This window comes from Lagenorhynchus albirostris, chromosome 3, assembly GCF_949774975.1.
Source record: "Lagenorhynchus albirostris chromosome 3, mLagAlb1.1, whole genome shotgun sequence".
Taxonomy (NCBI): Eukaryota; Metazoa; Chordata; class Mammalia; order Artiodactyla; family Delphinidae; genus Lagenorhynchus; species Lagenorhynchus albirostris.
In genome coordinates, this window is record NC_083097.1 from 124,066,972 (window position 1) to 124,080,185 (window position 13,214).

Sequence of the window (13,214 nt, forward strand, 5' to 3'; positions counted from 1 at the left end):
AGGCTAGAACTAATTATCCCCTACTACTGAGACATAGCCCTTTTGAGTACTCTATCCAATGCCTTATGAATTTTGAGATTTTTCCAGTGTGGTTGACAGGAACAGGTACTAGTCCTGACCCTGTATGAACATAGGGTGCTATTCTCTCTAATTATTTCAGGTGGATCTTTCTTTGGTCTTGAATAGTTACGTCATGTGCCTTTGGTGATCCATACTGTGCTGAATGCTTAAGTGTTACTCATATTTCTAGGGTACCCACTCTGTTCAGCTCTCTCATCTCCAGTATTCTGTTTTGGTAAATTCCAGCTGCCTTCATCTCTCTGGAATCTCAGCTGTCTCCTTAACAGAGTCTGTATGGCTGTGCCTGAGTTTCTCCTTCATTCTCTATGACTTGGAAATTTTCTTAAGACAGTAAGTTGGGGCAATTTTAAGTCGCAGCTTGTTTGTTTACTATCTCTCATGGATCACTTGTCTGCATTTCAAGAGACTGTTGTCCCGTATCTTGAAAACCATTGTTTCATATATTTTATGTTTGTTTTTATTTGTTTGTTTACTTATTGCAGGCAGCAATATAACTCCAGTTCCTATTACTTTCTTTTGGCTAGAATCATGAGTCCAGTCAATTCTTTTGATTGATTTTTCTTCTTAACATAAATTCTATTTCCTGTTTCTTGGTTTGTCTGATAACTTTGGATTGTATGCTAGTCGTTTTATGTTTACTTTGTTCAGTGATGAATATTTTTCTTTCCTCTAAATGTCCTTGAGGTTTGTGCTGGGACACAGTAAAGTTACTTGAAAATACCTTGATCCTTTCTAGCCTTGCTTTTAAACTTTGTTAGGTGGAACCAGAGCAACCTTTTGTGGTTAATTTTTTCTCACTACTAGGGAAATACCATTCTCAGATCTCTAACTAAATGACAGATTTTTCCCTTTGATTGGTGGGAACACAAGCCATCTCCTCTCCTCTTTTACTCTGGATATTATCCCCTCTACTTCTTAGCACCCTTTTTTCCACAGCCTTGAGTAGTTTTCTCACACACAGTTACTATCACTCAGTTGAAGACTCTAGGTGGACAATTTGCTGCAAATCTCTCTTTGAAGTTCTCTCTTCTTGGTATCATGCCATGTAAATTTTACCTCCCTTGGTCTCCTCAACTCTTAGCTTTGTATCCTCATCTCAGGGAGACTGCTGTGCTCTACCTGTGTTTTCTCTCTCTATTCAACAGACTGGAAACTATAGACAGTAAGCTGTGGCAATGTAGAGCTAACTTGGGTTCTATTCCCACTCCCAAGGATCATGACCTGCATTATCTAATGTCCAGTGTCAGAAAACTCTTGTTTCATGGAGCTTTTTTTTTTAACTAATTTTTTTCTTTTATTGTTTCAGGTGGGAGGAAATATTCTTTCCTTGTTACTGCATTTTGGCCAGAAGTGGAAATCTTATCATTAAAAACGAAACAAAACAAAACCTGGTATATCCTGGTAAACATATTTTTTTGTTTCTCTTTTCAGAAAATAACTCAGTTATTTTAGTTTTCTTATTTGCCTTCTCATCATTTTCTTCCTAATGAAATTATGAAAGCTTCAAGCATCTTTCACAGTGTTCCAGAAGGTTTATTCTGTATAAACTACATGTTAGTCTTCAGTAGAGTATCTTTTCCTTTTCTTTTTTCCCCGCTTTTTCTTTCTTTTTTCCCCTTTTTCCGTTATTATTATTATTTTTTTGATTTTGGTTGTTTGATGTGCAATATGTTTTTGTATGCAGGTAGTAAATAAACTTTGATCTTCAAAAAAAAAAAGCCAAAGGGCATAGTGAAAAGACAATGGAATCTTGACTGAGTAGACTTCAGTCTGATTCCAGCTTTCACCACTTACTGTTTGTATCTTTGGGAACGATCTCTCTAAATTTTAGTAAAATGGGGATGCTAGCAATAATGTATGTCCAACCTACTCAGAAGGTTGTTCATGAGGCCCAAATGAGAATATTAAAAATTGTAATTTGTAAAGCATTTTACATGTTAATATTGCCCTTCATCACCAAGATTGGTTCAAACTTGATTTTTTCTCTCTTTCAGTATATTTGGTGTCCTTCTGTTCCTTTATTTTCTTTCTGAATACATGCCTCTCTTTTGTACTCTTTCCATGTTTTCTTCTTTCCTATCCTAATCTCACTGAATTTGTGTTTAGACCTCTGTTAAATATGAGAGAGTGTGAAAAAAATATATCAGAACAAATACATATATATATATATATCAGGAAACTTGAATTGCTGTCACAGCTCTTCCACTTATGGCTAACAGACTTGAGGAAAATCATTCAACCATGATGATTTTCAGTTTTACTGACCATGAAATGGAAATAAGATATTATCTGCTTACCTCAAAGAGTTAATGTGAGGATCAAATATATAAAATATAGACAGTATATAAATATTTTTATATATACATATTGTGTACAAATTAGTATTGCATTCTATTATTATATAAATATCCTATTATAAAAATAAATTTTATATGCAATTGCTCTATAAGTACAATAATAATAAGTATATTAGTAGCCTTTATTAATGTTAGTAACTGCATAGAATTCTTAAATAATTTCCTATACAGTTTTATAATACTTCTCAGAAGCATAAGTAGTATTTTCTATCTAGAAGTGACAGAAAAAATAGACTAAAGCTGGTTATTGCATTTTCCAAGGTTGTGTATGTAGATGACAAATGTCCACTACTTACAGCTTCTTGCTCAGAAATATTAAAATTACTTTCTGGAAAAATACCTTCTTAAATAGAGGTGTTTTATAGTAAGGACGTGGTGATGAAGTGCATTAATATCATGTGGGAGGTGTCACTCAAAATAAACAAAAAACCCACTAAATGCAAAATAATTTCTATATTCACTTTTAAATTCACTTTTAAATAACTCCTGCCCCCGTCCCCAATAGTGTTAGTTAACTAACTAGTAATATAGTGGAAACTAAAATTCAGGTAAAAGAAATGACTACAGCAAAATTTCATTCTCTGATTCATTTAAAATATATATTTTTAAATTTTTATTGGAGTATACTTGATTTACAATGTTGTGTTAGTTTCAGGTGTAGAGCAAAGTGAATCTGTTATACATATACATATATCTCTTCTTTTTTTTTTTTTTTTTTTTTTTTTGTGGTACGCGGGCCTCTCACTGTTGTGGCCTCTCCTGTTGCGGAGCACAGGCTCCGGACGCGCAGGCTCAGCGGCCATGGCCCACGGGCCTAGCCACTCCACGGCATGTGGGATCTTCCCGGACCGGGGCACGAACCCGTGTCCCCTGCATCGGCAGGCTGACTCTCAACCACCGTGCCACCAGGGAAGCCCCCATTCTTTTCTAGATTCGTTTCCCATATAGACCATTACAGAGTATTGAGTAGAGTTCCCTGTGCTATACAGTAGATCCTTATGAGTTATCTATTTTATATACAGTAGTGTGTGTGTGTCAATCCCAATCTTCCAATTTATCGCTTCCCCTCCTTTACCCCCCCGGTAACTATAAGTTTATTTTCTACAAGGAATGATTCATTTGGATTAACTGAATTTTTCAGATGATTGAAGGCTATACACCTTTTTAACCCCAGCTTATTTTTTTAAGAATTGCGAGTATCATCAGGGAATTCCCTTCTAGAGGCCAAATATCTGTATTATATGCTAGTTTTACTCTATGGACATCGTTTTTAAAAGATTTTCACAGAGTCAGGTGAACAATGATTTGTATGATTATTTTCTTCTTCCACTAGAGTATAATTTCTTAGAGATTAGAGACCACATCTATTTTATTCACAAGCTTAATGCTGGGCTCTCACGTGATAACAGATAATTGTATGCATTCAGTAAATATTTGTTGTATTCATGTGGGGAGTATTATAGAATCTATTGGAATACCATAACATCTAACTTTGGACTTATATTTTTAACTTGTTAAATCACATTTTGGTAATTTGGCCCCATACCTGAGGATTCTCTGATTTATTATTCATTCTTACTGCTTTTTTCTGTCTAGTGAATCAAGATTGTTGTATGACACAATGGTTGGTGCTATTTAACTTGCTACTTGTTTGAATGAAATTTTTAAGTCTTAAAACCTAGATGTGAGCCACAGCTTGACTGCTCACAAACCATGTGGCCTGGTGTAAGTGACTGTGCACAGGCATCCCTGGTGTCTCTCTCTACATCCAGATTTCCTCCTATAAGGGCACCAGTCAGTTTGGGTTAGGGCTCAACCCTAACGGCCTCATTTTAACTTAATCACCTTTGTAAAGGCCCTCTCCTCGAACACAGTCACATTCTGCAATACTGGGGTTTAAGACTTAAAAATATGAATTTTGGAGGGACACGGTTCAGTCTATAAGAGGAAGTGTCTGAGATAAACTAGTTATAGGTGTAAATAATATGGTCACTACAGTGTGTGTTACTTTAGAGCTTGGACTCTGGATTTCACTGCCTTTATTTTCATTGAGTGTTATCATTTGCAAAGACCACGGCTTACAGGCTGTATGACCTTGGAAAAGTTATAGAATCTCACCAAACCTCCATTTTTTAACCTGTAAAAAAAGAGAAAAATGATACTCTTTATTGTTGTACCTGTCACTTAGTAAGTGTACCATAAATGATAGCAAATTTCTTTGCAAATAATTTAATAAAGATATATATATACCACCTTTTTCTAATTTTGCTTATAAATCTAACAGTTTTCTTCTTATTGTATATACACACACATAAAAGTATTTCACTGTAAAATATGCGTTACTTTTTTGCCAAAACTCATTATACTAGCTACTTCAGAATTAATTCATTGTGATTTTTTTCCCAAAGGACTGTAGCTCCACAAACTTGTTTTCTACAGTCAGAATGAATCCTAGGAGACTTGAGAATGTACAGAATTTTCAAGTGATGGATAGTGTAGGGTCATGGAATAGGAGTTCCAGTAGCATCAGCTGTAGGGAGAAGCTGGATATTGTATTTAAGAACAAAATATAACCTGATACATAAAATTTAATACAGTTAAAAATTAGGTATTAAAACATTCCTGTTTTCTTAATCCTAATCTAACATAAGCAACAATTATGTCTATAAATAGTAGGGTCTGTATGCTTAGTGATCAAAGAATGCCCATCTCATCCTGTTCTTAGATAAAATGACATGCTTATCTTTATAGTTTCTCAGCCTTTCTAGACAAACAGAAAGGAACTCCCAGAGAAGGAGTAAAGGTACCTGTTAATGGGACATTTCAAGATAAGAAGGGGGGTAAAATCTATTTTCCAGTTAGTGTCTTTTAAAAAAGGAGAATACAGACATGTTAAATTAATGGGGGAAAACATGAGAATTTTAGGAAAGGAAATTAAAAATTAAGAAAATAAAAAAGAAATTAATTCATCTTCTAAGAACTGTTAGGACATATACTTTTTCAGTCATGGTCACAACGTAATTCTTTTTGTCATTATGGGTTTACGGTTGTGTGTGTGTGTATGAATGTGAGAGCAGCGGATAAACATAAAGGACTGCGTTAGCAGTAGAATGTTGAACCTAGTTTAAAGCACTGTTAACGTCCGGATTCTCTTTGAACTGTCTGAAATGCTATGCGATGGCCACATAGGGTGTAAAAGGTGAGAAAGTGGCAAGGCTGGTATTACCATCCAAGCTAGTTCCTACTCTGAGGTTTATTAATGGCGCCATTTTGGGCAGGTGAGGAAAGGACAATAACACCTACTCTGCTGCATCACTGCATTGCATAAACAAGTCATGAGAGCTAATGGATGACGGATTGTTTGGAAAGATGCGGAAGGTGATTTAATTGTAAGGGACTATAATTATTTATTATTGTGATCATCAAGGATATCTCAGCATTCAGAAGATCTGAACAATGATCTGCTAACTTTGGATTTTGGAAATAACCTTTGTCTTTAGTAATATTACTGATCTACAAAATCTTGTTTACTTTATATTTTTCTTATCTCTTCCCTCTGTGTCAATATCCTTGATGTGAATTCAGATTCTGGGCCACTCGATACATGTTTTGAATTGTAAAGCTTATACTTTTTACAACCTAACTCCATTCCTTTTTAATGAGAAGAAAAAGGGTTTTACACGTTTGATGAATAATTGAAAGAGCTGGCCACCCCCCAAAAAAAATAGAATTTAGAATTTCAGGAAAGTACTCTGATAACCTAATATAAAAGTACTCTATTAACCCAAAACTCAGTTCTCTAAAACCTCAGTCCCATTCATTTGAATTTAAAGTCCATGGTTTTCAAAAATAAGGAGTGATTAACAGAGTGTATGATTAATCACCTCTGGATTTACATTTCTAAAATGAAATGCAGAAGTAGGTCTGATGACAAGAGCCGGCTGACATGTACTTCCAGTATTGGGGGTGCTCACTGAATCTTCTCTTGGCCATCTTATTCTGCTGGAAGAGGTTATCAGTCTGAATCCTCTTATTCATCATTTCAGAAGGTTCTGGGTGTTAGTAAGGAACTCTTCTTCAGTAAGAAAGAAACCAACTCCTTCAACCTTCCCTCATAGCAGGGATACTTTAGAGATGCAATCATCTTTTGGTTCGTTACACCCTATCACTACTTCCACTCCTGGAAATACTGTCCATTTGGGCTAGATTTGGTGTTCATCAGAACATAGTACACAGTCACCAATTCTATTGTAAGGCATTAAACTTTTCTATCGTATGGTTGGGACACATTTCATATGGTCTAACAGAGCAAATGGAAGATTAAAAGATTAGTATTGGTATGTCATTATGCAGAGGAGGATTTTTATAGACATCAGTGATGACCGAAACCTAGCAATGACTTTGACAAAGTTTAGATGGTTAATACTTTGATCTATTTCAGGTGTCATGGTTTAGAACACAATGATAGGATGAAAAAGAGAACCTATATCCTGACTTTTTGATTTCACTTCAGAATGTTTGGGGATTGTTATTTCTATTCCGAGTAAACTTAAATCTGTCATTGTGGACCACGTTTAAGAGATGTTGACTTTTCTCGGAGTCTTAGAAATTACCTAGTAAATCACATCATTATAATGAGATAAAAATGCAAGGCCAGCTATCATTAACTATAAAACTTACCACATATGCTTGGAATTGTTCTAAACAGTACACGCACACACGATTTACCTCTAACTCTTACAACAATTGTACAATATAGTTTTACTGTATTTTACATATTAGGAAACTGAGGCTGAAAGCAAATAAGTGACTTGCCCAAGACAACATAGCTAGTAACTCGTGAGTCAGGATTTGAACCCAGATCTATAAATGCATCAAAGCCAGGTTCATTTCCATTACACTGTGTAGTTGCAAAGACAGGAATAGAAACAAATTTTCTGACTCCCTGTCCCATTCTTTTTCCATTAAGCTAAGACAGTCAATTTTCTAACCTGTGATAGTCATGCAATTTGAACTTGTTTTCCATGGGCACTAATTTCACTAACCCACTGGAAAGAAATAAAGCTTATAGCACAGACCTTAAGACCAATGATTATATTTTATAGGAAAGAAATTAATTCATGAAAAAAAGAAAGGGAAATATTCTAGCTTTGATGGGATTCAGAATATTGACACAATCTCAGCGTTGGATAGCCTTAGATCAGTTTTCTGGAACAATATTTAAAAGGGCTTTGATCCCATCAATTCTAACTTATATATGTGTCTGTGACACTGAATTGAGACACTTTAGAACAGATGCAGATGGAAGCAAACGGAATCCTAGGTGCTCTTGCTATATGCAGCTTTCTTCAGATGTAGAAATCTTTAAATCTTTACTTGGCTTGTAGGACAACCCATCTGTCTTCTTTTTCCCTCCCCTCCCACTTATGAAGGGAGCTGAGTTAGAAACATGTTTGTCTATGAGGAAATGTGTCTGGTGTTGGTGAGGAATTCAGTTCTGATATAGGATTATGGAGTACTAAACTTTGAGCAGGGTCCTTGGACATTATCTGTTGCATTCTAGGGGAGGTATCATGAAGACACATTAGAACTACTTTAGAAATAATATCTGTTCAAATCTGCCACCTTGACAGGATCCTAAAAGATGGAAACTAAATTGATGTGGTATATTAAGTTTAGCATGACCTTGAACAACTGGTTTTACAGTTTGGCGGCTGTTGTGGGTGTCACCCATAGTATACTATAAAAATGAGCTGCATCTCCACAGGTTCAGTCTTAGAGCACCAGCTGGTGAGCAATGCAAGGAGCAGTCGTGTAACCAACTTACATCGTCTTCAACATGAAGATAGCTGCAGTGCCAATGCTTCTGACCCTGGCTCTTTGCCTCATACAAGGTGAGCAATTTACCTGTAGTCTAAGCCTCTTGCCACACATCCTAAAGCTCTGGACAGGGACTTGTCTCTCTCCCTCCTTCTTCAGTGTGTGTGTGTATGTATGTATGTATGTATGTGTGTATATATATATATCCCTGAAATACCTTGCCAGACGTAGAGTTTTGAAGAATTACATATGTGGTTTTATAGCTATGTTATCTTTAGAAAAGACAAGTAGTTTGAGATAATCTGAATTTTTATCCATCAGAAATCCTTCCATTAATTCAACATTAATTCTGAAAAGCTAATAGATTCTTTTCCATATTCCCCTCACCAAACATAAAAGTTCATAACAATATGAATTATATATATTATACATATGTAGGATATTAAGCCTATGAATTGATGCTGATATGAATTATGTGTATAACAGATATTTAAAACTTACATGTACTTAATATGTATATTTTAATACTATATTTGTAAATAAAACATTAAAAACTCAAATTCAGTCATCTGTTTTTATTTTAAAGCAGTAGTGCTTTCTAGCAAATTTTATTTTTGTGTTTTCAAATCCTAAATGGATTGAAAATATTTCATCTAATTGGTAAGGGACTTCTGTGGGAGCTAGGAAGTAGGTTTTTGCTTTTGCTATTTGAATTTGAAGGGAACACAAGATTGCCTAGACTTAACCTGCTATGAAGCATTTACATATTTTAAAAGGAAACCTCAGAGATGGAGAGTGAGGAGACCATTATACACAAATGATGCCCACTTTCCTAAAAAAGTGTATAGGTACAAAAAAAGTCTGTTAATGAGAGAGTATATTAGTCTGTGAGTTTAATCTTAATATTTACCAGATCTCTAATTTTTGTGGCTATAATGAGGAGGCGGAGCTACCAGAATTCAGAAAATTTAATTTTATGTATATATATGATATAAACTTTATGCTACACTATACCTTAAAACTATAATTGATATATTTGATAGGTGTACTATGTTATAATTTTAAAAGAGGCCTGCAATACTTTGTTCTGAAAGGATCTTTTAGAAATTAGATATTTTGAGGGGGTAAGAAAGCATATGAGTAAGTATTATTTTTCAAAGTAATTGGAACTTTATGAGCGAGAGATCTTTGTGACTGTATATACTGCCTGGTGCAGTGCCCTCACTTCATTTGCCATGGTAAATTTTAATGTGTTCAAATCAATTTGTGGTTTTAAAATATACTGCCATTAAAATAAGCAAGATACTACACTCAGTAAATTGTTTTACTTATTAAATGTTTTACATTCCCTTAACTTTGGTTTCTGTATTTTTGTCCCAGATGCTGCCAGTGAAGGTGAAAATCAGGTTAGTCCTGCTTTTGCTCTTCATTGAATTCATTCCAAGATCCCTAAAGAAAAATGTTCTGTGGCCAACACCTTCATATTATAATACAGATATATAATACTCATGGGTACTAATAGCTTTTGTTAAAAACACAGAAACAGGTCTTTATGAATCAAGACATGAATCACACACACACACCAGTCAATGTCTTAATGATAATGGATATCTGCAAGAGGCAATCTACCACACTAAAGGAGTGCTTTAAAATTCCATAAACAAACACACTAGTGAATTACTATTGTTCAGTTTAACAGCTGAAAAGTCATGATACACATAGGAAGCTGAAATAACTTTTCTTGTGATCATTATGCAAAAAGGGGCTGTCTGTATCTTGTATATAGTCAGTGTATATATTTCATTCAATACATATTTACTGAGCATCTATTGTATGTCAGATCCTGTTTGAGATGCCAGGGATATAAAAACAAAAAAGAATGCTGCCGTCATGGAGCTTACATTTTAGTGGAAGAAAACAAACAAGTTAATAAGTAAATTAGTAAAATATATACAACATTAAATAATGATTAGTGCTAGAAGAAAAATAAAGCAGGATGGAAGACAGGAATTTCTGGGAATGGAGATGGTATCAGTTCTTATGAGATAGTCAGGTAAGTTCTCTCTGAGAAGATAGCATTAGAACATGGATCTAAAGGTGAGGTGGGAGTGAATCATGAAGTTACTTGTAACTCTCAGCAGACCAGGCAGAAGCACCTGTGATGGCAGAGGCCCTGACTCTGGAAGGGTCTGCACCAACTCTAAGGGATCTTTTGATTGAGAAATGAAGGAATCGTTTTCTATAGAAATTAAACATTTTTTAATCTATTTGAAAGACACGTTGAAAGAGCCAATTATACACACACACACACACACACACACACACACACACACACAACTGTGCCATTATTTCAGATTGAAAATATTTCTACTTATGTAGCAGATATTTGCTATGTTTCTCAAAGACCACGAACATTGAAAGAATAAAATAGTAAAAAGATTCTTTTCTACACCAAAACTCTTATAAATGTGGTTAAAATACTCTTGCTGTATTTTATTGTTACTTTTTTTTTAAAGAAACTTACAGGAATATTCTAGAGAATTCCATTATAGTCTCTATTATTTCATTTAAGTTTTTTTTTTTCATTTTAACATCTTTATTGGAGTATAATCGCTTTACAATGGTGTGTTAGTTTCAGCTTCACAATAAAATGAATCAGTTATATATATACATATGTTCCCATTTCTCTTCCCGCTTGCGTCTCCCTCCCTCCCACCCTCCCTATCCCACCCCTCCAGGCAGTCACAAAGCACCGAGCTGATCTCCCTGTGCTATGCGGCTGCTTCCCACTAGCTATCTACCTTACGTTTGGTAGTGTATATATGTCCATGCCTCTCTCTCGCTTTGTCACCGTTTACCCTTCCCCATAGCCTCAAGTCCATTCTCTAGTAGTAAGTCTGTGTCTTTATTCCTGTTTCACCCCTAGGTTTTTCATGACATTTTTTTTCTCTTAAATTCCATATATATGTGTTAGCATACGGTATTTGTCTCTCTCTTTCTCACTTACTTCACTCTGTATGACAGACTCTAGGTCTATCCACCTCATTACAAATAGCTCAATTTCGTTTCTTTTTATGGCTGAGTAATATTCCATTGTATATATGTGCCACATCTTCTTTATCCATTCATCCGATGATGGGCACTTAGGTTGTTTCCATCTCTGGGCTATTGTAAATAGAGCTGCAATGAACATTTTGGTACATGACTCTTTTTGGATTATGGTTTTCTCAGGGTATATGCCCAGTAGTGGGATTGCTGGGTCATATGGTAGTTCTATTTGTAGTTTTTTAAGGAACCTCCATACTGTTCTCCACAGTGGCTGTATCAATTTACATTCCCACCAACAGTGTAAGAGGGTTCCCTTTTCTCCACACCCTCTCCAGCATTTATTGTTTCTAGATTTTTTGATGATGGCCATTCTGACTGGTGTGAGATGATATCTCATTGTAGTTTTGATTTGCATTTCTCTAATGATTAGTGATGTTGAGCATTCTTTCATGTGTTTGTTGGCACTCTGTATATCTTCTTTGGAGAAATGTCTATTTAGGTCTTCTGCCCATTTTTGAATTGGGTTGTTTGTTTTTTTGTTATTAAGCTGCATGAGCTGCTTATAAATTTTGGAGATTAATCCTTTGTCAGTTGCTTCATTTGCAAATGTTTTCTCCCATTCTGAGGGTTGTCTTTTGGTCTTCTTTATGGTTTCCTTTGCTGCGCAAAAGCTTTGAAGTTTCATTAGGTCCCATTTGTTTACTTTTGTTTTTATTTCCATTTCTCTAGGAGGTGGGTCAAAAAGGACCTTGCTGTGATTTATGTCATAGAGTGTCCTGCCTATGTTTTCCTCTAAGAGTTTGATAGTTTCTGGCCTTACATTTAAGTTTGCTGATTAAAGAGAGGTTCAGAAACTTCTATTGCCTAAGTAGAGTGGGATGGTAGGGTAGAAAAAAAGCCTGGATTTTTGAGAATCGAAGAGCATGCTCATTTGGATATTTCATACTGGAAAAAGAAGGGTATTGTGTAAGTCTTACTGAGCATGAAGCCATGATTTTCTTTTTTCAGTGTCTATGATAATGGGTAGTATTTTCGGTGGATATTTCAAATTTTGCACTGATATTTCTCATACTGCTGAACTCTATTTCACTGAAAAACATTTTAAAAACAAATTTAGCCACCTCTCATGTTGGCATAAGCAAAAAAGAATATAAAACATAATTATTTATCTGGAAATATTTCTGATCATAGTCTTTGGATATTTTGTCAGAAATGACAACTATTAATTTAGTCTTTCTTATAGTGCTGGAAATTTTATTTTCCAAGTTCAGTAGCTCAAGTTCTTTCTAGTACAACATAAAAACATGTTGAATTTTACAAACATGAGCCAGAATAGCACAGAAAAGCACTGGAGTAATCTGCAAGGATCTTTACCATATGCTTAAATTTGTCATCCCAGAAGAGTTAATATGAAGCCATGGCAACCTTGATGAAGCTCTAACACAGAGCAGGGGTGATGCCAGCTCCTGAGGGGTTTATGGTGATGCCTGGGGAGGAAAAATGGAAAACACTGGGCAATATCACAGCCAGTGAAGGAAAACAGAAAGAGCTTGGCCCTACAGGGCTCCAGTTTCTCTGAGACAAGTGGAGAAAACACAAAGAGCAACTATAACAAACAAAACAAAACAAAAATGAGCCAAAGACTGGAAGTTAGATTGCAAGTAATCGGTTGCTGGGAAGTCATCTCACCAACTCAGGATTCCTTTACGGTCCAGACCTGTTCCTGTTTCAGCCCTCTCTATTATGGTCATTGGGAGGTTATTTCCTTTTTCCCAGAGAAAAACACAACTGCTGATTTCAAGTTTTATGGCCTTTTCCTATTTCCCAAAAGAACACACTGGATAACCTCATAACTCAGAAAAATAGCATCGAGTTCCATCTTTACTAATTACAAACTGTGAACAAATT

The 13,214-nt window shown here is 35.3% G+C and overlaps 1 protein-coding gene across 1 annotated transcript in view; it reads left to right on the top strand.

The window, feature by feature from the left end:
• Positions 1–8,204: 8,204 nt before the first annotated feature.
• SPINK5 (serine peptidase inhibitor Kazal type 5) overlaps positions 8,205–13,214 on the top strand; it is a 69,797-nt gene continuing 64,787 nt past the window's right edge. Inside the window, exons 1-2 of the mRNA XM_060143921.1 lie at positions 8,205–8,332; positions 9,639–9,664. Coding sequence (XP_059999904.1) covers positions 8,278–8,332; positions 9,639–9,664 — 81 coding nt within the window. The 5' untranslated portion in view covers positions 8,205–8,277. The remainder of the gene's footprint in view (positions 8,333–9,638; positions 9,665–13,214) is intronic.